Source organism: Pseudophryne corroboree, chromosome 12 (genome assembly GCF_028390025.1).
Source record: "Pseudophryne corroboree isolate aPseCor3 chromosome 12, aPseCor3.hap2, whole genome shotgun sequence".
NCBI lineage: Eukaryota > Metazoa > Chordata > Amphibia > Anura > Myobatrachidae > Pseudophryne > Pseudophryne corroboree.
The window spans coordinates 62,422,319-62,447,589 of record NC_086455.1 but is presented as its reverse complement, the minus strand read 5'-3'; the positions used below and the strand labels follow the sequence as shown (position 1 = coordinate 62,447,589).

At 45.9% G+C, this 25,271-nt stretch overlaps 1 protein-coding gene across 2 annotated transcripts in view; it reads right to left on the bottom strand.

The window, feature by feature from the left end:
- The window catches only part of CHGA (chromogranin A), a 65,836-nt gene that overhangs the window by 7,285 nt on the left and 33,280 nt on the right, over positions 1-25,271 (bottom strand). Inside the window, exons 6-8 of one of the 2 annotated variants that reach the window (XM_063947568.1) lie at positions 12,363-12,461; positions 10,739-11,137; positions 8,600-9,009 (exon numbers count right to left, since the gene is read on the bottom strand). In XM_063947568.1, the coding sequence (XP_063803638.1) occupies positions 8,600-9,009; positions 10,739-11,137; positions 12,363-12,461 (908 nt within the window). Of the gene's footprint in view, positions 1-8,530; positions 9,010-10,738; positions 11,138-12,362; positions 12,462-25,271 lie in introns of both variants that reach the window. The other variant, XM_063947569.1, reaches the window with a different exon arrangement.

Below are 25,271 nucleotides of genomic sequence, written 5' to 3'. Positions count from 1 at the left end.
GTGCGCGTGCGCCCCCCCAAAAAATGGGTGTGGCCAAATGCCACATGAGACGTGGCCAATGAAAGTGGGGGGGTGATACACATATGGGGGGGAGATGCACATATGACCCCAATAGTGCCAGATACACGTTGCCCTACAGTGCCAGATATACATTGCCCCACAGTGCCAGATAAACATTGCCCCGCAGTGCCAGATACACAAATGCCCCCAGAGTGCCAGATATACATTGCCTCACAGTGCCAGATATACATTGCCTCACAGTGCCAGATATACATTGCCTCACAGTGCCAGATACACATTGCCCCCAGTGCCAGATACACATTGCCCCCAGTGCCAGATACAGAGATTCCCCCAGTGCCAGATACAGAAATGCCCCCAGTGCCATATACACATGTCCCCCCAGTGCCAGATATAGAAATGCCCCCCAGTGCCAGATATGCCTCAGGTGCCAGATACAGAGATGCCCCCAGTGCCAGATACACATGTCCCCCCAGTGCCAGATACAGAAATGCCCCCCAGTGCCGGATATGCCTCAGGTGCCAGATACAGAGATGCCCCCAGTGCCAGATACACATTGCCCCCAGTGCCAGATACACATGTCCCCGCAGTGCAAGATACAGAAATGCCCCCCAGTGCCAGATATGCCTCAGGTGCCAGATACAGAGATGCCCCCAGTGCCAGATACACATGTCCCCGCAGTGCCAGGTACAAATGTCCTCACAGTAAACCCCCCCCCCCTTCCCCTGCTGCTTACCGCGCTGCTGCTGTCCTGTGTGAGGACCTCTCCTGCCCCTCAGTCTCCGGCGGCAGTGCGGGTGTCTACCTTCAATTAGGCGCCGATCCGTGAGCCAATCAGGAGCCTTGGCTGCCGGTCCGCAAGCTCTGATTGGCTCACGGCCCGGCGCCGATTTGAAGGAAGACACTGAGGGGCAAGAGAGGCTCTCCTCCCCTCAAGCAGCAGCGGCGTGGTGAGCAGCAGCGGAGGGAGGGAGCGGCGGCGGGTATGGCGTACCCACAGCTAAATTCTTAAGGGTACGCCGTACCCGCCCACTTGCACCGCTGGTTTCACCCCAATGTGACATGGAGAAACTGCAGCAGATATCTCCATATCTGGCACAGTCCCTCCATTTCCAACAGCAACCGCGGCTCGTATAAATTTCTGTGGGGGCTGCGAAGCTCGCATTCCAGAGCTTGCAAACTAAAGATGGCTTTGGCCCATTGTAGCCTTTGGGTTACACTCTGCAGATGTTTTCTGGGGATGCACATGCAACGACATTGGGGGTAATTCAGGGTTAATTGCAGCAGCAAATTTGTTAGCAGTTGGGCAAAACCATGTGCACTGCAGGGGGGGCAGATATAACATTTGCAGAGAGAGTTAGATTTGGGTGGGTTATTTTGTTTCTGTGCAGGGTAAATAAAATACTGGTTGCTTTATTTTTACACTGCAATTTAGATTTCAGTTTGAACACACCCCACCCAAATCTAACTCTCTCTGCACATGTTATATCTGCCCCCCCTGCAGTGCACATGGTTTTGCCCAACTGCTAATAGATTTGTTGCTGCGGTCAACTCTGAATTAGACCCATTGACTGGTCAAACTAGAAAGTGTTCCCACTTGTGACCACTTTCCGTGTACTGGTCACAGGGCGGGCTCCAGTCCGCCTCTGTCCCAGCGACACCGTAATAATACAATTACACTATAAGGAATCCTTATTATCACCTTTTCATAAATATGCCCCTATATGATTATTCTTGCTCTGAGAATTTACACACATTGGCTTTTCATTCTATGTATAAGAATCTACCCAGAGCCATGAGTCAGCTGTTCCCCCACCGCCTCTGCTGCCCCGGTTACAGCCCTGATAACAGCCTCCGTGGGAGAGAGCAGCACACACACAGGGAAGGGGCACGTAGCTAGGAGAGAGAGAGAGCGGGGACTGATAATGGAGGCAGCCCTGTGTGATAAGCATTATACGCCTGCTGCTTCCAGAAGAATAAAACTTTCATAAATGAAAATATAAAGCGCGCATTCAGCAGCTCCCCAGCAGCAGGCAGGTGTCTGTGAGTGTGTTATGGGAAGTCTGGTAACACTTCCTGCTGTGCGACAAGTGAGTGCTGTTAGAATTAGTTTGCATTTCTGCCCGCCCATAACCAAAATGTCTGCTCTTTCCAGCTGCGGGGATAAGATCTCCATGGTGACGCCGCTGCCTCTCACCACAGTGAGACAACGCGAGGTCAGGTGACTCCATGAGGCGGTTGGGCGGAGGTGGCGTGCCACAGCGCATGCGCGCTCAGTTGAGACAGGAGAGGCGCACGCTGCGCTCTCCTCCCCTCAAGCAGCAGCAGAGGGAGGGAGCGGCGGCTAAACTCTTAAGGATACGCCATACCCGCCCACTTGCACCGCTGGTGTGCCTGTACCTGCTGTATGTTTTCACTCTCATGTGTATCCCATCTAAGGTAGCTATCACTATATTCTATACCCGAAGGAACTAGGTGCGTCAGGGTCCTCTAATATAGTGTACACAGTACTTATCACTATACGGATATTTTACTGTGTTACAGTCACGTACACCGGGATTTAGTTCACAAGTTTGTGTATTCTGACGCTGGTTGTGTACTTTCTCAGCAAGTTGTGTACTGTGTCTGGCTTAATCGTACTAATAGCCTGATTGTTGCTTTATTACAGTGTCTAACAATAAGGGCAGTAAAACTCTGGAAGCTCCTGTAAGTTGCAAGGTGTGCTCCAGAGGTTTACCTGAGGGGGAAGTATTGTGTGATGGTCTGTGTTCTAAGGAGGGTATTCAATTGTTTGAAAAGTCAGTTGTGTGTCTAATAGACTGGTTAAGGTCATGGAAAGTGGATTTGGACTCCAAGAAGACCTTGGAGGTACTCCACTTCACTGGGGACATTTTATTTGGAGTGGACCTGAATAAAAATAGTGTCTGAATTAGCAGCTGCTAAGACTGCTTTTCTTCCTCCTTCTAATCCTACTACACAGAAAGCGAAGACTACCACTTTTCATTCCTTTTGACCTCAAGGGAAAGCCAAGGGTCAGTCTTACCCCAGGCAATCTCGTGCTCCCAAGACCACCAAGCCCAAGACGAAACAGTCCTGGGCAGCCCGGCAGCCTGCTTCGAAACAAGACAAACCTACTGCATGACGGGGCGGGCCTTCCCCTAGTGGACCTCAGGGTGGGAAGGCGACTTCTACAGTTTGCCCAGAACTGGTTAAAGACCACTTCAGGTACTGGAAGTTGTCTGTCATGGGTACGCTGTCTCCAAGAGACGCCCCCCTCACCAGTTCTGCACTACAGTACTCCCTTCGGATCTGTTGAAGGCACAGGCTCTACAAACGGTGGTAGGTTCTCTCCCGAGTACAGGAGTGGTTGTGCTAGTACCTCAGTCCCAGCGTGGCAGAGGCTATTATTCGACTCTGTTTCTTGTGCAGAAACCCAATGGGTCTTTTTGGCCTATACTCAACCTCAAGTCACTGAACAAATTTGTGAAGGTAGCCAAGTTTCGTATGGAAACGCTGCGCTCTATTGTGCTGGCGATGAAACCCGGAGATTACATGGTATCCTTGGATATACAGGATGCTTATCTGCATATTCCTATTGCCATATCGCATCAGCAGTCCCTGCGGTTTGCTATTGGCGACAGTCACTACCAATTCCAGGCTCTGCAGTTCGGACTGGCCACGACTCCTCGCATCTTCACCAAGGTTATGGCCGTGATGCTGGCGCATCTCCGTCGCCAGGGAGTCAGAATCCTGGCGTACTTGGACGACCTGCTGATTCTGGCGAGTTCCCACAATGTCCTCCTCAGTCATCTACAATTGACGGTGAGTTGCTCACAAGCCCACGGATGGCTGATCAGTTGGAAGAAGTCCTTGCTGGTCCCAGCTCAGAGCATGGTGCACCTAGGGGTGCTTCTGGATACACACAGTCAGAGACTGTTCCTGTCTCCAGAAAAGGTCCTGAAAATCCAGGACAGGATAAGACACTTCATCCGTCACTCCAGAGTGTCGATTCACTCGGCGATGCAAGTACTTGGCCAAATGGTGTCGACGTTCGACATGGTGGAGTACGCTCAATTTCATTACCGCCCTCTGCAATGATTAATCCTTGCCAAGTGGGACGGCCTGCCTCATCAAAACAGATCCCAAATGATCTTGTTGACTCTAGAGGTTCGTTTGTCGCTGACTTGGTGGCTCCAGGACCAGCAATTAAGCAGGGGTTATCCCTTCTGGATCCCAGACTGGATCCTCCTGACAATGGATGCCAGTCTGATGGGATGGGGAGCGGCGTTGGAGCAACACTCTTTTCAGGGTCGGTGGACCAAGGAAGAATCACTCCTCCCGATGAATATCCTAGAGGTGAGGGCGGTGTTCAATGGATTATCACTTGCCCTGTCTCTGGTACGGAACAGACCGGTTCAAGTAAGGTCAGACAACGCCATGACAGTGGCATACATAAACTATCAAGGTGGCACTCGAAGTCGCATGGCTATGAAGGAAGTATCAAAAATCCTTTGTTGGGCAGAACCCCATCTGCCCAGTATATCTGCAGTGTTCATTTCGGGTGTCCTGAACTGGGAAGCGGACTACCTCAATTGCCAGGACGTACACGCCGGAGAGTGGAGTCTTCATTCAGAAGTCTTTCAACTCCTCGTAGACAGGTGGGGTCTACCGGATGCAGACCTCATGGCGTCTCGACACAATCACAAGGTTCCGGTCTTTGGATCAAGGACAAAGGATCCTCAAGCAGCGTTCATGGACGCACTGGCAAAACCATGGAACTTTCGACTGCCTTACGTGTTCCCTCCAGTGTCACTCCTGCCCAAAGTTCTACGGAAGTTCAAACATGAAGGAGGAATGCTGCTTCTAGTCGCTCCAGCGTGGCTCAGAAGGCATTGGTTCTCAGACCTGCAGGGTCTATCGACTGGGCATCCCCTTCTACTTCCCCAATAACCAGACCTCCTCGTACAGGGCCCTTGACTCTACCCAGACCTGGCTTTGACGGCGTGGCTCTTGAAGCATCACTCCTGAGAGCCAAATGATTTTCAGAGGCAGTTATTCAAACGACGTTGAAAGCCCGCAAACCGGCCTCTGCCCAGATTTATTACAGGGTTTGGAATTCTTACTTCACCAGGTGTACTGAGAAGAATTATGATGTCCATGGATTCAGAACTTCCAGAATACTGGCTTTCTGCAAAGAGGCCTGGACTTAGGTATTCGTCTGGCCTCCCTCAAGGTATGTATATCTGCCTTGTCGGTTTGGTTTCAGAGAAAAACTGCCTCTATACCTGATGTTCAGATGTTCATTCAGGGCGTTATTCGGATTCAGCCTCCCTATGTCCAGCCTGTGGCTCCATGGGATTTGTCTATTGTGCTGAATGCTCTGCAAGAGTCTCCATTTGAACCTCTTGAATCGGTGGACCTTAAATGGCTCACAGCCAAGGTCCTGTTCTTGCTGCCCATTGCCTCTGCAAGACAGGTGTCGGACAGGCGCTATGTCCTGTCGTCCATCCTTTCTCATATTCCACCGGGACCAGGCGATTCTACGAACTTGCCCCGGTTATTTGCCTAAGGTGGTGTCATCTTTTCACCTTAACCAAGAGATTGTGGTTCCGGCCTTTGTCTCTTCAGATTTGTCTCCCAAAGAACGTTCTTTGGATGTGGTTAGGGTTCTCCGTGTCTATGTGGAGAGGACTGCCTCCATCAGGAAGTCCGTTTCCCTTTTTGTACTGTTTGGTTTTCACAAACGTGGCTGGCCTGCGAATAAGCAAACCTTGGCCAGATGGATTACAATGGTGATTGCACAAGCCTATGCGCAGGCTGGACTCCCACCTCCTGCTGCAGTTAAAGCCCATTCTACTCGGTCTGTTGGACCTTCTTGGGCAGCCCGTCATGGCGCGTCCCCAGAATAATTGTGCAAGGCGGCTACGTGGTCCTCAGTGGAGACATTCATTAGGTTCTATGCCTTTGATACTTCCGCCTCCCAGGATGCTTCCTTGTGACACCGGGTTCTCTTACCCGCTAAGGCACATCCCCTCCCTTGAGGAACTGCTTTAGGATCTATTCCCTGTGGAACACAGTGTACCCCGCTGCAGAAAAGGAGAGTTATGGCAGACTTACCATGGTTAACTCTCTTTCTGCGAGGTACACTGGGTTCCACAGGGCGCCCACCCTGACGCACCTAGCTTCTTTGGGTTGTATGGCATTAGCCGCTGGTACCCTCTCCTGACGTGAGATTGTGGTTCTATGTGCCTTCTCTTTTACCTGCTCCTGCATTGGACTGGTTGACGAAACTGAGCCCTCAGTGCCTGGAGGCGGGGTTATAGAGGAGGCCCCAATGCATCCTGGGACAGCCCAAGCTTTGCCTGATGGTGCCTCTGGATCCAAGATCCCGCCCTGGACCCTGATGTATTCCCTGTGGAACTCAGTGTACCTCACAGAAAGAGAGTTAACCATGGTAAGTCTACCATAACTCTCCTTATTCCATTTTAGAATAAGGCTATAACATAACAAAATGTGGAAAACGTGAAGCGCTGTAAATACTTTCCAGATGCACTGTATTTGTGTGTGTATGTATATGTCTGTGTGTATATATATCTCGCACATGGCTACGAATGACTCGATCTTAATTGCAACCAAAGCAGGCTGCACTGACACTTTTACTCTATCCTTTTATAAAATCATACTGCAGTAATTAACTAGAAAAAATGATGGTTGTCTTCACTACTCAGAAAAGGAATCAGAGTTCTCTCTCAACATCTGATTTTGTCAATCCCCAACCTGAATAAAGATTTTAGATGTGGGACAGATAGTAGCAAAAGGTAATTCTGCAATTGTAAGCAGGAGGATAAACTGAAGTTTCATAGGTCAGTAATTTAAGTTCATAGACTAGCATATGTTCCAGTAGGCAATGCAACACATATTGATGATAAAGAAAGCAATACTTACACTGTCAGCAGTGGCCAAAGAGTGGTGTAATGGGCCCTACACACTTGGCGATATCTTTGAAAGATATGAACGATATCGTTCATATCTTTCAGTGTGTATGCAACAACGATGAACATCTCCCAATCGTTCATTGTTGATCAATCATCGTTTAAACATGCAAGCCAAATTTGGACAATATCATGTATGTAATGTCTTATTGTCCAAATCGGCCATATATATCGTCCAGCGTGTATGCTTAAAATCGGTGAAGAAAAATCCGCCAACGATAATATCGTTGGTCGGGGACATCGGCAAAATCCTTAAGTGTGTAGGGCCCATAAGCTGCCCAAGCAACAGATGGTGATCAGCTAACATTTACTTACTACACTTACTCATCCCACATGCAAAATAGTGGCACCCACTGCTCTGTGTTCATTAGTGCAGCGACTGGGCCCTGAATTGACTCATCAAAGCAATGGGTCCTCCAACCACAGAACTAGGCCCTAGTGACCATACTATTAGCAGGCAGGCAGTATGTAGAAATGGCAGAGATGTATCCTGGCAGGGAGTTTATAGAAAACTCTGGACGGGTGTGGATTATTAGATCTACACTAAAAACCTCTACAGTCAACAGGTCTACCACTAATGGTATACATGCATTAGGTCAGCAGGATCAATAGGTCGACATAGAATAAATACAGTAGGACAGGTCAAAAGGGCGTCATGGAAATGGTCAACACGGAAAAGGTAGACCTTTTTATTTTTGGGGGTGTTTTGACAGTTTTCTGCCACAAACAAGCCCCATTCGTGTACCGTGTCCCCACATATGGCTCGCTTTGCTCGCCATGCTTCGGGCAAGGTTAATATTCCCAGTCGTCCATGTGGATGGTAAAGTATGAAAACGTTGACAAAAAATGAAAAAAATACATAAAATCTTAGTCTACCATGTGTCGACCACTGTCATGGTGACCTTTTGACCTTGTCGACCTAATGCATGTCTACAATTAGTGGTAGAACTATTGACTGTAGACCTTTTTAGTGTAGATCTATAGTCCGGATACCATACTGGACTACGGAGTAAGACTATACAGTAATTAGGCTTTTATTTGAATTGGGGGCTATAGAAAAGACATTGCATCATTAAGATTGTGCTAAGGGGCCCTAAAAACTCTACAGTGATGACCCTCACACTCTTTTTGTCGTCTTGGAAAATAAAAATACTATTTTATGCCACATAATTAAGGCATCACATGGCCAATGAAAGCAATGCAACCTCACAAAACGGGATCCCTTGGGGCTACGGTTATTGGTACAGCATCTGGCACTGCCTGGTGCAGTTAGTATTACTGCCGACTTGGCGGTAGCAGCTGTCTGCAGCAGGGAGCTGGTGCTATGATCCACCCTTATGGCGAGGAGAAGTTCAGAAAGGAGGGGAGGGTGGAGGATGCCATATATTTATGTTCCTAGGTCACCCCTGCACTGATGTATGTTCCATGGAGTGTTATATGCAGTTAGAACTCCCGTGAATACCTGATGAGCGTTTTAATGGTGATGTATGATTGCCATGCTGCAACTGTGCCCAACATACCATTGTGTAGCTGATAATGGCACGAGCTGCAGCTTTTTACTTTGATCTCTGTGATGTAATAACACCAACCTCGGTCTTCCGGATGGCACTAGCTTCTTCCTTTCTCTCTTCTGGCCTTTTAGAAATGTGAGATTCACTTTCGCTGTTGTCCTCTCTCAGGCGCTGCGGCCACTGCTGTGCGTCTGTGCTCTCCTGGCTGCTGGGGTTGTATTTCTTGTCCTTGGGTGGAATCTTCATAGAGTGGTCTGGATCCTCCTCACTATTGCCTGACGCCGCACACTTCTTGGCCCTAAGCTCTTTGGCCAGCTCGTCCATTTTGTTCCATCGCTTGGAATCTTCAAGGTCTTTCGATGAGGTGTCTTCATCACTGTTGGGCACGTCTTCCTTGCAGTCAGTCTTGTCACTATCCTGTTTGCTTTCTTTGCTGCTTTCAGTTTCAGTCGTCTCTTTGTTGAAATCTTCAGGAATCCTCATAGAGTCTTAAATAAAAAAATGTTAAAAAAAATTAAACTGTACAAGTATAAGGCTGATAAAGCTGCACGCTAGATGGAATAAATAACATGTAAAAAATAGAAATATATGCAATCATTTGCTATTCTTCCCAAAAGTGTTTTTTAGATGTTTTATTGAGGTAAATAGTACTGGACAGGACTATAATTATCCAGGCATGCACTGCACACTTCCATATTTCAATGAAATATAGCAGCACATCCCAAGTTATTGACTAATTAGTAACAAAACTGCTTTATAAGTAGTAATGTGTGATAATGCACCTAAAAAAGAAAAATATCCTGGTTAATGCCAATGGATGCATCGGAGTACTCAGGAATTGGTATGGAAGAAATAATTTATATTTTTTCTCACTTTATTCCCCATAACATTTAGTTTTGGGTAGAATGTGTTTAAGACTAAAAAGCTAATGGGGGGAATTCAATTGTTCGAAAAGTCAGTTGGGTGTCTGATTTTTCCTATCTAATAGATAGGAAAAAACAGACACCCAACCGACTTTTCAAACAATTGAATTCCCCCCAGTATAAAATGCCATTTTCACATGATCATATATACAAGATGCTTCTTACAACTGTGTTTTCAGTATTGATGATTCCACGGGATGCCCGGCGATCGTAATGCCGCCAGTCATGTGACCAACACCAGGATCCCGACACCCTCTGGAGATTGACGCTGGGACACCGACAGCCAACATCCCGAATGTGAGTATCGGAGTGGGGGCTAAGGCACTGGGGTGGAGGGTTAAGCACTGGGGGGAGGGGTGTTAGCCGTAGCCAACAACCCAGGAGGGTTACCCCTAGCCAAAACCCCAAGAGAGTTAGGATAAGGGAGAAGAGAGTGGTAAAATACTTAACCCCGTCAGGAGACGGTATTCTCATTGTCGGGATGCCACAGTCAGTCATATGACCCAACCCGATTCCACTAATGACACATTAATGCTGTAGAGCAGTATTTCTCAATCCCTGTCCTAACAGTGCATGTTTTCCAATATCATCTAGCTGGACACAGGTGTGTTAAGTGACTGGCACAATAGATCTACAGGTAGTATAATTATTCCTGAGGATACCTTGAAAACACACACTGTTAGGGTTCTATGAAGACAGGTTGTGAGATACACTGGTATATCGGCTTCAACAACGACATACAACTGGATTTCAAGCAGATTCAAAGGAATCCAGCGTATCTGTAAAGTTAGATTTCTATGTAAAATACCCGTCTGTTCTGTGACACCGAGGTCAAAGCATTTTACATTTTCCGCAAAGTTGTATGATTAAATGTTTTGGCGTTACCCCGGATCCTGCGGTCTATCTCACCCTCATCATTGCGCCCTGGGAACATGGGCATAGCTAGTAATAAAATAAGTGTGGATTATTGCTGAATGAATAACTGCTTTTACTGGGCAATGGTGGTGTATCTGCGTCTTTCCTGTATCTTACCCCCTAGCCGTCGTAGACCCCAATACAACGTCATAGTGAAAGAGGTATATTTCTCAATGTGATTATATGTGCTGTCACCATGTAGATGTGGGTTCTCTATGGTTTTAGAGAGTGGATGGGAACAGTCCCAGTTGCTGATATTACAGGCACCATTTTTTGCATAGTTCTCTTTATCTGCATTCTGCAAATGCCAACAGCATTCTCCTGTTCCCTCTGGACCACCCTCCTGTTAGCCTCGGCCTGTGCTAGAGGGCTGACTTACTGTCCTCTCGCTGGGTGTCATCCTCCTCATTGTCCGTTTCATTGCCCTCTTGCGTCAGGTTTTCTTTCCCAGGATCACTGGTGTCATCAATCTGAGAAGCCTCTGGCTCCTTTTTGGAAATCATCTCCTTCTCGTCAGATGTCCGACCACCACTGGTGTCTTCTTGGTTGTCCTTGGGAGGTTCCATGTCATTGATCTCATCCGTGATGCGGTTGTCAATCTCTTCATCCTCCGAAGAGTCCTCCCTCTTACTGATCTCATTACTCTCCAGCTCCTCTTCACTGTCCCCTTCCCGGGTATGCTCAGAGCTCACCCTCCTCTCGTCTTCTTCCTCGGGCTGCCGCTTGCCGCCTTCGCTTTCTGCCGATTTGCCATGAAGAGCAGACACGTCTGATTTTTCTGCATAATAATGTTATTTTCAGAAAATTAGGGCATTCACTGAGGAAATCCTATCTCAGCGTCTAGCTGCCTTTTTATGTATGGAGAGATCATATCTGACACCATTTTGTGATTGTAAATGTATATCTTATTCTCAATATATTTCAGTATAACACAAAAAAAAGTAAATGCATTGGAATGATCTGTTTATGACATTTAAATAGAATTAGAATATTTGGAATTAAACGAGCTACAGGGGAATATATTTGTAAAAGATAATTCCACCTAAACTACAGGAATGGGAGCTTTATATAGAATGTATAGGACTGTCTGGATAAGTCTTTGCCCCTATCCAACCCCGGCGTAAAGTTTTTGATTGTTACGTCTTAAGGGCCCTACACACTGGGCGATAATGGTCAAAGATATGAACGATCTTGTTCATTAATGAACGAGATACCATTCATATCTTTGAGTGTGGAGGCACCAGCGATGAACGATGTGCGGCCCCGCGCTTGTTCATCGCTGGTGCCCCGTCGGCTGTGCATGCAGGCCAATATGGACGACCTCGTCCATATTTGCCTGCACTTCTATGGACGACCTCGTCCATATTTGCCTGCACTTCTCCCCCTTCACTGCCCCCACCCCCCTCCCCCGCGTCGCCTGTCGGCTGTATCCGCCATCGGGCAGCTCGGCGGCGGATCGTTAAATGTGTAGGGCCCATCCAGACGCATCTAAGCGCTAGCTTTAAAGGTTGCACCTATTCTAACAAGCGTGCAACTCAGAGTACAGATACGGATATGTAAGCATGCAAGCACATCTTAGTCATTCGCTGAAGGGGGATCTTTACGTTCAACTTAGTCACGCCCCAAGTATGTAATTATAGGGAAGAAAATTATTATTCCAGAGACAGGAAACGAAGTAGTTTTTTTTTTATTTGTTTTGTCTTTGTTATTTAATGCGCAATGCATGTGTTTTTCGAGTCAAAAATGTTTTAATAACCCTGTTCACTGCTTAATGACCGCAGATTAAAATCTGATTTTTGTTGATGATTAATCTAGATATAAAATAACTAGACAAATAAGAGACAAAACGACAATAAATTAAAGGATTACTATGATTAATCCCAGCATTATGTGTAACCCTGCAAGGATATGGCTGGGATATCACATTAGCTCTGGTCTCCTGAGTAAGAGGAACACCAAGGTTACAGCAAGGAAAGGGATCTCAGAGTCACGGTGACACTAACCAGAGAGCTGTGCCTTGTTGTTCTGCTTTTCAAGGATGCCCGAAAGCTCTCCCCCAAACCCACCGTTCTTCTTTTGCTTCTGCAGCCTCTCCATGGCCCCTGTAGAGGTCAAAATGAATGAGGATCAGTTAAATGATGAATTATATTCTTAGAAATATAATTTTCTACTATAAATAAAACATTGCTTAACAAAATGTTATCTTTTGCTTTTCACACAAAAGACAGAACCAGAAAATAGCTTTGATTGTCAGCTCTTTTGCCCATAACAATTCATATTTTGTTGGCATGAACAATCTCCTACAACTATAACTGCAAACAAAGTTTTTATTTCCCTGACTTCCCTCTGTAGTTTCACCAATCCTTTTCTTTATCATCTAGAACAGAGCTTTACAAATTCATTACCCACCAGCCTCTAACAGTGCATGTTTTCCAGGTATCCTCACATAACTGTAAGTGAAATAATTAGTAGCATCTGTGGATCTTTTAAAAATGGGACAGACCATAATGAACGCAACCTGTGTTGTGACGGGCGTGGATCATTAGATCGACAGTGTCTAGGTCAACAATGTTTAGGTCGACCACTGTAGGTTGACAGTCACTAGGTCGACAGGGTTTCTAGGTCGACAGGTCAAAAGGTCGACATGAGTTTTTCATGTTTTTTGGTGTCTTTTTCTCCGTACAGTGACCGGGAAGCCCAATTAGTGCACCGTGTCCCCTCGCATGGCTCGCTTCGCTCGCCATGCTTCGGGCAAGGTGCCTCACTGCACTTGGCACAGGTTACTATTCCCAATCGTAGTCCTCGTGGATCGTTAAGTATGAAAAAGTTTTTTTTTTTTAAAAAAGAAAAATTTTGAAAACCTCATGTCGACCTTTTGACCTGTTGACCTAGAACATGTCGACCTAGAAACCCTGTCAACCTTGAAAACATGTCGACCTAGTGACTGTCGACCTATAGTCGTCGACCTAAACATTGTTTAGGTTTTAAAGTGCCAGTCTCCAGTGGACCCGATCTTAAATCACACAATTTACTGGACCCACCAGTCAGGTTTTTGTTCCCAACACTCCAAAAGAGACAGCACTGACTAACGTAGTGAATGATCTGGTCACTGCTAAGTCTAAAGGCCATTACTTACCTCTTATTCTTCTAGATCACTCTGCTGCTTTTGACACAGTTGGCCACTCTCTTCTCATATAAACACTAAAATCCCTAGGTCTTCAGAACACAGCCCTTTCTTGGTTCTCATCCTACCTATCTAATTGCTCTTTCAGTGTTCGTTTCTCTGAATCCACCTCCTCTTCACTACCTCTAGGCCCAGTCTTAGGTCCTCTGCTTTTCTCAATCTATAGCACATCTCTTGGCAAACTAATCAGCTCTTTTGGATTTCAGTACTCAAATCTACCTATCCTCCCCAGATTTGTCACCATCTGTTGTGGTCTGTGTCACTGAATGCCTTTCTGCCATTTCATCTTCGATGTCATCTCACCACTTCAAACTTAATATTTCCAAAACAGAATTAATTATATTTCCACCGGCCAATAGTAGTTACCAACCTGATATCTCTATCACTGTTAAGAACTCTACAATGAATCCTACCCCACAATCTCGCTGCCTAGGTGTCATTCTTGACTCTAAGCTGTCTTTTGTTCCCCACATTCAATCTGTTTCAAAATCATATTACAGGCATCTAAAAAAAAACATCCAATATTCAATCATACCTTACCCAAGACACTGCAAAAACTCTAATCCATACTCTCATTATCTCCCGCACTGATTATTACAATAGTCTTCTTACTGGTCTTACTAAAAAGAGACTCATCACTACAATCCATTCTGAATGCAGCTGCGAGGAAAATCTTCCTAGCTAGACGTTCATCATCTACGGATCTGCTCTGTCAGTCCCTCCTTTGATTACTTGAATTCTACCATATTAAATCTAAAATACTTTTACTCACACACAAAGCCATTAACCAAACTACACCAATGTACCTCACTTTGCTTATCTCAAAATATCTCCCAACCCGACCTCCCCGCTCTGCACAAGATCTACGAGTTTCATCCACACTCATTATTCACTCCCATTCACGAATGCAGAACTTTCAATGCCCTCACACGCATAATAAGACCTCCTCTAGTCTCCAAACCTTCAGGCGTTCCGTGAAAACTCAAGGTACCAGCGCTGGCTGTAAGAATTATATAAGGACGGATTGCTGAATAAAATGTCAATTTATTAAACCATTTAAAAAGACAAGTGTGAAGTCTCGTTATTATCTAAATAACACTTAAAATGTATAGTATAATAATTCCCCCTGGGTATAATCACTTTTACATCCACTCTCCTTTGGGACATGTATGGATTTTTTCACGGCTAGGACAGTCTCCAGATAACATTCACTGTAGCAGCAGATAATTACCGGTTTCCACAGAAAGGATGTTTGATGGCATCAGCTTTAGGAAGAGTCCATTGCTAGCTGTTTGTGTGGATCCGGTTCTTTATCCTTGTGGAGTGATTCCCAGTGATAGGAGCAAAGTCCAAATGAATGCCGGAAATGTCGGAGTCCCAATGTGTCGTGGAGTAGTGCCCAGGTGGGGTATAGGGCTCAACGCGTTTCGCTGGCAACAAGGTGATCCAGCTTCCTCAGAAAACTCACCTAGCTCATTAGATTCCAGATCCGACCACATAACCTTCATAAACTTTCTTATTCAGTTGCATCCCCACTGTACAGTCCACACACATCCTCACATATTTTCTCTTTCTTCACTTTCCCATCCTCCTCACCCCTGGCCAACATTGCTGTGTGACCACATCATACAGCCCACCAAGAACCTTTGGAATCTGGTGGACCATAATGCAATAGATAGCACCTATCCTTGTGTATCCATGCCTACTTCCCTATAGATTGCGAGCAGGGCCTTCCTACCTCTATGACTATTTGTCATAGGCGTGCGCACGGGGGGTGCCTGGTGCGCACAGGCACCCCCTAATATCCGGCACACCACACACACACGCGCGCACGCCTGTTGCTGCTGCCGACGATTCCCGTCTCAGTCTGACGCTGAAGGGAGGAGATCGCTGTTTCTCCTTCCCCTCACTGTGTGTCCCTGTCTCCGGCAGTCAATTACAATGTCTCTCGGCTGTCAGCCAATCAGAGCTCGCGGACAGGCTCTTGATTGGCTCACAAGCCGGTGCCATATTTCAAATGGCTGCCGGAGACAGCCAGGGACTCAGTGAAGTGAGGCACAGGAGAGACACGAGCTGCGCTCTCCTCCCCACAGCGGCACAGACGGAAATCGGCGGCACTGGCAAAAGAGGAGAGTGAGCACAAATGGGGGCATATATGTATCTGGCAACACTGGGGGCATATGTATCTGGCACCGCTGAGGACATATGTATCTGGCACCGCTGGGGGCATTTATGTATCTGGCACCGCTGGGGGCAGGTGTGTATCTGTCACCGCTGGGGGCAGGTGTGTATCTGTCACCGCTGGGGGCAGGTGTGTATCTGGCACCGCTGGGGGCAAGTGTGTATCTGGCATCGCTGGGGGCAAGTGTGTATCTGGCATCGCTGGGGGCAAGTGTGTATCTGGCATCGCTGGGGGCAAGTGTGTATCTGGCACCGCTGAGGGCAAGTTGTATCTGGCACCGCTGAGGGCATGTGTTTGTCTGGCACTGCGGGGGGCATGTGTGTATCTGGCACGGCTGGGGGCATGTGCTTATCTGGCACCGCTGGGGGCATGTGCTTATCTGGCACCGCTGGGGGCATGTGCTTATCTGGCACCGCTGGGGGCATGTGTTTATCCGGCACCGCTGGGGGCGTGTGTTTATCGGGCACCACTGGGGGTATTGAGTAAGGGGCACCGCTGGGGGCATATGTTTATATTGCTTTGAGTGCCAATAAGCGGTGCTAGACACGCCCAGTAGGTGGTGCTAAACACACCCCTCTGACGGTGCACCCCCTAATAAAATGTTCTGCACACGCCTATGCTATTTGTTATTACCTAGTTTTGTTTTATCACTGTTTCCAATTGTAAAACGCAATGGAATTTGCTGCATTATATTAAACTGTTAATAAATAAAGATGAACTAGCCCATTGGTTCCTACATTTTCTTGAAGCACGCTGCCCCAGGGTATCAGCATTTTTTTCACGGCACCCATAGGCCAAATGTTTCTTATTGAGAAATTCACCCGTCGGTTCAGTTTTGTGTTGGTGGACAGGGCTGACATTCTGTTTATCCACATATTTATGATAGGCAGCTACCTTCACTGGCTTTGCTTATCACATTGACCAGAAATAGGGCCAGATGCACTAAGCCTTGAAAAGTGTTAAATTGCACCGTGATACAGTACCAACCAATCTATAACATGGCAGTTAGGAGCTGATTGGCTGGTACTTCATCACAGTGCAATTTATCACTTTTCAAGGCTTAGTACATCTCCCCCATAATGTGATTTTGTCCTGGACCACCATCCCGTGGCACCCAGTTTGGGAACCGCTGAAGTAGCTGTTAACATATCCTGATTTGTGTAGTGTTCTGAATATAAATACACGGCCGAGTCACATTATAATGACCACCTCCTATATTTTTGACGTCGGCAGTGCGCAGCCCATGAAGTATGTCACGTGTCGTGCGCTGGGCTTGGTGGGTATATAAGGTGTGCGTAAGGCTGTCTGCAAACATATCACTCGTTGCTGTCATGCATAAAAGGGGCTTTCGGGACTAGGGGGACAGTATCTCTGACACCGCGCAGTTTGTGAACTGTTCGCGTGCTGCTGTGGTGAAGGTGTATCGTGACTGGACAAATGGCATCACTGCGAATAACCATTGTGGATGGAGCACCACGTGCCATTGATGTGAGAGGTGAACATCGGTTATGAAGGTGCGTGAGGGCCGACCGACACGCTACAGTGGAGCAGCACACCGTCAAAATGGACCTGGGGGCTACCAGACGTGTGTCTAAAACGACAGTTCAGCCCGTCTAGCTGCTGTCCGTGCTGCACACGGCAGTTACTCTGGCTATGGGGGTAATTCCCAAGTTGATCGCAGCAGGATATTTTTTAGCAGTTGGGCAAAACCATGTGCACTGCAGGGGAGGCAGATATAACATGTGCAGAGAAAGATAGATTTGGGTGTGGTGAGTTCAATCTGCAATCTAAATTGCAGTGTAAAAATAAAGCAGCCAGTATTTACCCTGCACAGAAACAAAATAACCCACCCAAATCTAACTCTCTCTGCAAATGTTATATCTGCCCCCCCTGCAGTGCACATGGTTTTGCCCAACTGCTAAAAAATATCCTGCTGCGATCAACTTGGAATTACCCCCTATAGCTGGTGGTCATAATAATGTGACTCCACCATGTAGTTAGATTTAATTTCACAAACCACTCAGTTGCTATGCAGAAGTCCCTTAGCATGCATGTAATTCAGACCTGATCGCTGGGCTGCAAACTTTGCTATCCTGCGCTCGAATAGTCGCCACCTCCAGGGGGGAGTATAAATTCACAGTGCACGCGTGCGATCCCATGTGTACGCAGAGCTGCAAAAATCCACATTGTGCAGTCTGTGTGCAGCCCAGGACTTACTCCTACAGTGTGATGAGAACAGGATGATCGGGGCCGGAGCTGATGTCAGACACCCTCCCTGAAAGCACTTGGACATGCCTGCGTTTTTCTGTTCAGTTACCACCCACAAACGGCCCCCTATTGTCAATCACCTTGCGAATGCCCGTGCGATCGGATTTTTTGCACCACCCAGTCACTGACCAGCGATACCCTTTGTTGTTGTGCGCGTGTGCAGTGACTACCTGATCGCCCGCTGTGCAAAAATGCACAGCAGTGATCAGGTCTGAATCACCCCCCTAGTTCAGTAGTACAGAACACCTCAAGGAACAGCCAATCGCTTCTGTCTGCAGTTTGGAACAAAACGCAATGTGTGGTGTTTTCCCAGTCTGCAGCACACATCGCCAGCAGTCCACTGTTATATCTCCGAACCACAGTCTGATCATCAAAATGGCCGGCGATGTGTGGCAGTTTGTGGACAGTTTAAAATTCAGCACCACTAAACTTACACTCCATTGCATTTCCCCAAAGGCATTTACATCCTGGCCACTATGGAATGTGCCTGGACAAATAAAGTGGTGGAGCCCTATAAAGATTCAGTTACAGTAGTTGCAATATCGTCTTCTGGGTAAGGTGCCCAGAGCTTTTTAAAGACCCCTGTGATTAATACGGGGACAGTAGTAAATGCTTCTTTCTGCTCGGACTCTCCAGAGCTGCCAGCAGCCCCAAGACAGTGGTTAAAGCTGGTCTCTGGTCGCAGGTATCTAATTAAATAGTTCTGGGCACCTAACCCACGAGAAGAGACCATGTGCTACAACCCGCAGCTAATTGAATCTGCCACAGTGTACATTTTTGTTTTTTTCTACTTTCAGGTGACTTGCTTATTGTGTTGTACATACCAGACTACTCACTGAGCAGATTGTTATCAGGACTCAGCAATGCTCATTCATTTCACAATTCTATAAATAGATGCCTTGAATCCAAGGGCATTTTGGGACCAGATGAGGGACCATGTGCAAATGTCCATGGCTTCCTTCTTCCTGGGCAAACCAGCATTGGTGCAGAAAACCACAAAGACACTGTCACAATCAGGAATCTTATGTGCATTCCCTATATTTCTGCCGCTATCTTTGTAAATATGGCACCAGCGGTTTCCAAAGGAATCGCTGGGACCATATAACGGGTGTATAGTGTATCACTACACATCCTGCACACATTATAGATATTACGGCTTAAATCCCTTCTTTAGACCAGATACACTAAAATTCCAAGGAAAGCTGTTGGGTAATCACTTCTCCATTACTGGCTTCTCACTACAGTCCAAATATGTAATTATTGCTATATATACACAAGTTGGGAACAAAGCAAAATTAAAAATGGCAAGCAAACCATCTTGCAATTGCAAACATTTATTGTTTTCGCATGCACGGTAAATACTGGCTGCTTTTGCATGCAGCCCACAAATGCTGGACAGCTTTATTAGTACATTGCAATTTAGATTTGAGTATAGACACGCCCCTCCCAAATTTAAAATCTCTCCACATTTTACAACGTGGTTTTGCCCTGCTACATTGTCTCTTGCTTTTATCGGCTTTATTCTCAGCTCTGAAGCAGCCCCTTGTATGTAGAATTTTGTACATGCATAAAATAGGGATAATTCAGCCAAAAGTCAGAGCCCCTGCTTTCATACACCTTTTCTGTACAAACATGAAAATTAGGCAAAACAACAGACCTAAATCCTCAGAAGAAAATCACCTGGTATAGAAAATTATCTTCCCAATATCCAACAACGCTATCACAAACAAGAGGAACTGGAACCTGGGGGGGTTCAATTAGGTCAGCAAGCATGGAAAGGATAGTGACATACAAATCAAATGGGTCAAAGTAAGTTTTACTTTTGATTTATCAGGACCCAGGTAATGCTGTAGGTGTTTACTGGCAGGGCCGGTTCTTGCCCTTGTGGCGCCCCGGGCAAAAATATAGGGGTGTGGCTTCATATGGGGGCGTGGTCAGTTACGCCCCCCATTTTTTCCCCTTGAAGCGCCGCTGAAAGAAAAAAAAAAGAAAAATTTATACTTACGATCCCCGCTCCTGATTCCAGACCGCTGCAGACCTCCGCCGGCGCCGCTCTTCTCCTCTCCTCTCCTCTCCTCGGATCTATGGGAGAGACGTCAGTCATGACGTCTTTCCCATAGCACAGCATAGACACTAGAGGTCAATTATGACCCCTAGCGTCTGTGCCACAATGCTGTCATCGCGCACCGCACAGCAAAGGTCCTCTCCACGAAGGGAAACTAGACGCGTAGCGTCTGATTCCCTTTGCAGCGGGGGGCACAGTGGCGGATCTTGCCATGGTGCGGCGCCCTCCGAATGGCGCCGGCGCCCTCCGAATGGCGCCGGCGCCCTCCGGAAAGGCGGCACCCCGGGCAAAAGTCCTGCTTGCCCGTGGCAAGATCCGCTACTGTTTACTGGACATGGTGTGGACTCACAAATGTGCCCTTGAGCAGATAACATAGGTTTCGTCTGGTTTTGGCCATCTGCAGTCAAGTTTGTCTAAAGACAGATCTTATTAAATCTATATTATTCATGTTTTCTCATTTCATGTTAGAGTGCTGCTTATTGTTTATTTTCGGAATGGACATTACACTCGGAAAGAACTAAATTTGTTGCTTTTAAAAAGCACACTTTAATGACTATTGATGTTGCTGATTAGGAAGCAGTAAATCTAGTGTTTCAGGGCTGCTTAAAGCTCACAGCCAAACCGTATCGGTGTCACTGAAACTAGAGTGGAAATGCAGATGGAAACATAAAACAGCAACCCAAACCTGGCTAACTGGATCAGGAACATTTTGTACAAATAAAGCAAGCAAGGTGGAATTTTGAGCGACTCTCTTGGAAGGAACTGTAAGGCAGACTATTATAAAAAACAAATGTAACTCATTACTAAAATGAGGAAAACTCATTTACAATAAGCTAAAACATACAACTGGATCAGTGTTAGTGGATAAAGATGACTTTTTCTGATTAAATCCATTTCTTTGTATAAGAGTATAGGAAAGTTGTTAGATGGAGAGACTAAGTTAAATCTCTACAAATGGAGACCTTCTGCATTCCATGTGCTTCTGAGGCGTTAGTCCACCAAAAAATATTCATGACCTTTACAGATGTAATATGGGGAGAAGTCCAAGTAAACTTGGCACTCACTTGGGGGAATGGAGCTATCTCCGGTTATTTGGGACGGCAGACCTTTTGAGAATGGTCTACTTTCCATAGCTGAGGTATTCCCTTCAGGTGCTACATACACTTCTGTAGCATACGGATTCTATCTATATTGTTCGTTTGTTTCGTAATTTTACCTGGACGATGGGCCTAATTCCACGCGGATCGCTACTGCTACTAAAAGTGTGAATTTTTGCAAACTCAATTGCAAAGGATCACACAGGTAGTTACCGCCCAGAAATAGAAGAAGAAGCCCACCCACTGCAATGGTTGTGCATACGTAAAACTGGGAACATCGAAGCGGTAAATTCAATCTACGCTAAGCCAGAGCATCCACAAATCCGTACATGCTGTTGCATGCAAGTGATCGCAGATGACGTCAGAGACCTGACCACCAAACGCCCATGACAGGTATACATTTTTGCCACCACACCCACAAAAAGCCATGCTACCACCCCTAAACGTTCACTTCCTGGCAATCACTGTGCAATCTCTTCACTTTAATATTGTGAACGCACCCCCATCACAATGCGGCTCTGGCACAAGCGCAGTCTTTCGATAATTGGCCAAATTGCTAAAATTCTCAATTGCGACCCATGCTGAACTAGGCCCAATAAACGGGCCCGTATAGGTTTGGTGAAACCATATCGGCCTAAAACTAACAGAGGTATTAATATGCCGGATATTGTGTACTATAATTATGCTGCATTTCTTAACTACAGTATTTGTGGGATTGGTTACACAACCAACAAATACAATTTGAGTCTCCCATTTCCAGAGTTCCGAAATACGGAATCTTTTGAGCGTGACTAAGATAGTGAAATCCTTGATTTCTGATGGTTCAATGTACACAAAATTTGTTTAATGCACTAAATTATTAAAAATAATGTATATGACACATGCATGCACTCTGTGTTTAGACTTGGGCAGGGGTGTAGCTAGAACTTTGCGGGCCCCATAGCAACATTTTGAAGGGGCCCCTGTCCCAGTTCTTCTAGAAACACCTATCTGCAGCATTTTATGCCCCATAGTAGTGCCCTAGTTAATTTTCTGAGCCACCGTAGTGCTTTACTCAATGTTATGCCCCATAGTAGTGCCCTAGTACATTTTCTGACCCACAGAAGTGCTCTAGGTCACATAACAGTATGTCCCATTGCAGGATTGCCAGTACATGTTATGCATCACAGTACCCCCAGTTCACATTAGAACATACAGTACAGTGGGGCAGATGTATTAACTTGGAGAAGGCATAAGGAAGTGATAAACCAGTGATATGTGCAAGGTGATAAAGGCACCAGCCAATCAGCTCCAATATGGAAATTAACAGTTAGGATCTGATTGGCTGGTGCCTTTATCACCTTACACATATCACTGGTTTATCACTTCCTTATGCCTTCTCCAGGTTAATACATCTGCCCAGTGTCCTCAATTCATATCATGGTACGCTATAGTGCAGGGATGGGGAACCTTCGGCACTCCAGCTGTTGTTGAACTACACATCCCAGCATGACCTGCAACAGTTTTAGCTTGGCCAAATAGCAAAACTGCAGCAAGGCATGCTGGTATGTGTAGTTCAACAACAGCTGGAGGGCCAAAGGTTCCCCACCCCTGCTATAGTGCTTCTATTTCTGTGCCACATTACAGTGCCCCCGGTTCATATTATGTAACATAATGACCTCCAGTTCATTTTATACCACCTTACCATGGTAGAACTAGATATATTGTAGGCCCCAAGGTATAAGTTTGTAAGGGCCCCTATGTATCTACCAATGGAGAAAAATGTATATAACACATGTAACTTTGATAAGGAAAGTCGTTCCCTCTCAACTCTGGGCCCCATAACAGCTGCACTTCCTGCACCTATGGTAGCTACGCCCTTGTATATAACACATGTAACTGTGAAAGGGAAGGTGGCCCCTCTCAGCTCTGGGCCCCATAGCAGCTGCACTTCCTGCACCTATGGTAGCTACACCCTTGTATATAACACATGTAACTGTGAAAGGGAAGGTGGCCCCTCTCAGCTCTGGGCCCCATAGCAGCTGCACTTCCTGCACCTATGGTAGCTACACCCTTGTATATAACACATGTAACTGTGAAAGGGAAGGTGGCCCCTCTCAGCTCTGGGCCCCATAGCAGCTGCACTTCCTGCACCTATGGTAGCTACGCCCTTGTATATAACACATGTAACTGTGAAAGGGAAGGTGGCCCCTCTCAGCTCTGGGCCCCATAGCAGCTGCACTTCCTGCACCTATGGTAGCTACACCCTTGTATATAACACATGCAACTGTGACAGGAAGGTGGGCCCCTCTCAGCTCTGGGCCCCATAGCAGCTGCACTCCCTGCACCTATGGTTGCTACGCCTTAGGACATGAGTTCCCATCCAGAAGATACTGTATGTCATTATGGTATGAAAATATTTTGTAATACGGAAAAATTCTATATCCACAATACTTCTGCTCCCAGGCATTTTGGATATGGGAGTCTCAACCTGTACATGCAAATACCTCCCTGGAACAATTCTATTCTTAGTAGCCTTTTTACATATACAGTAGCTGATACTGATATCCTATCTCATTTACTTGACAATCCCCTCCGTATGTATACATGAAAAATTTGACTTATTTTACAATATAGATTCAAATTAAACTCCCATCACATTATCCATTTACCATTTCTGCAGAATCCAGATTTACAGAGCGCAAAGGCTTCTCACCCTTTCCACACCCTTGGAATGGGGAGGGTCAGCTATGTTTGCCAACTCATTGATCCTTGTTCTAAAAAAATGCTTTGTTACTCGGGCCGATGTTAAGTACCCTTTTTCTGGAACATTTGGCCTTTCCTTTTTCTAAGCACAATATTATGTTAAGAAAGTTTTGAAATTGATACCGGCTGGTGGTTGGGACAATCCTCTGGACAATCTCCTGTTGAGACCTCCTCCAGCTCATGGAGCTATTTATCTTCATTATGGGTTTTTACAGGCCCCTCTAGATTACTTGGCCCTCCAGGCAGGTATTTCTCAATGGTTTGAGCACTTTCCCTCTGTGTCAACAGAAGACCTCCTTAAAAATGCTATTTTACTGTATGACTACTTTTCCTGCTGTCAAATATATCGAAACGTTTCTTTAAAGTTTTCACTGTTCTTATATCTCATAGGGGATTCATGATAAGTATTTTCAATAGCTCTGTCTTCTCCAAATGTAACCAACCTTCTGCTGACTTATACCATTGTGGGCTTGTCCCTTAATTAGATGTTTCTGGTTGCCTCTACCCATTTAGTAAATTATTGTTGGCCGTTTCTTCAACTGCCCGTAAAAGTATTTTACACTTATGGATCCAGATCTCTTCACCACTTCTGGAGCTGTTTAAGGAAAATCCTTTTTTTCCTGTTTTATATGGACTAGTTGTAGTCTTCTCTCCAGAAACAAAACTTCTTTGCTAGACGAGAAAGTTTTATTGATATTCTCCCTTATCCCACTAGAGAATCAATACACCACTGTTCCCGTACCACTCTATGTATTTACAAGACCTGCCAATTTCTCTCTGAATCTTTTTGAGATTATACTTTGTGATATGTTATGTATTGTGTAATCACCCCCCTGTAACACATCGCACATGATTTGTTCCAGTGTACCTACCTTTTCTACTTTTGTCATTGACTGTTTCAATGTGGATATGACATCTAGAATTTGATTATGTTTCAATAAAGCAAAAAGTTTTATAAAAAAATTCTCTACACGGACATATTTGTTTTCTCTACATGCAGCATGGTAGCGTAGTACCTAACATTACTGCACTGTGGTGACTAGTTCAATTCCACCAACGTGAACCATCTGTGTGGGATTTGCGGAGAATGCACTAGGTTCCCCACAATTTATTGCAGATAAGGATGGTCATATTACTTATTAATACACGGTTGACAATTGTGTGTATTTTTATGATAAACATAAAACAAGGTTTTACAAGGTTTTACAATGAATGTGTAAGTCAAAGTGTACGCAGAGGTAAACGGGTGTGGTTCGTTGGGTCGACAGTAACTAGGTCGACAGATATTAGGTCGACCACTATTGGTTGACTGTGACCAGGTCGACGCGATCATTAGGTCAACATGGAAAGGTCGACATGGCAAAAGGTCAA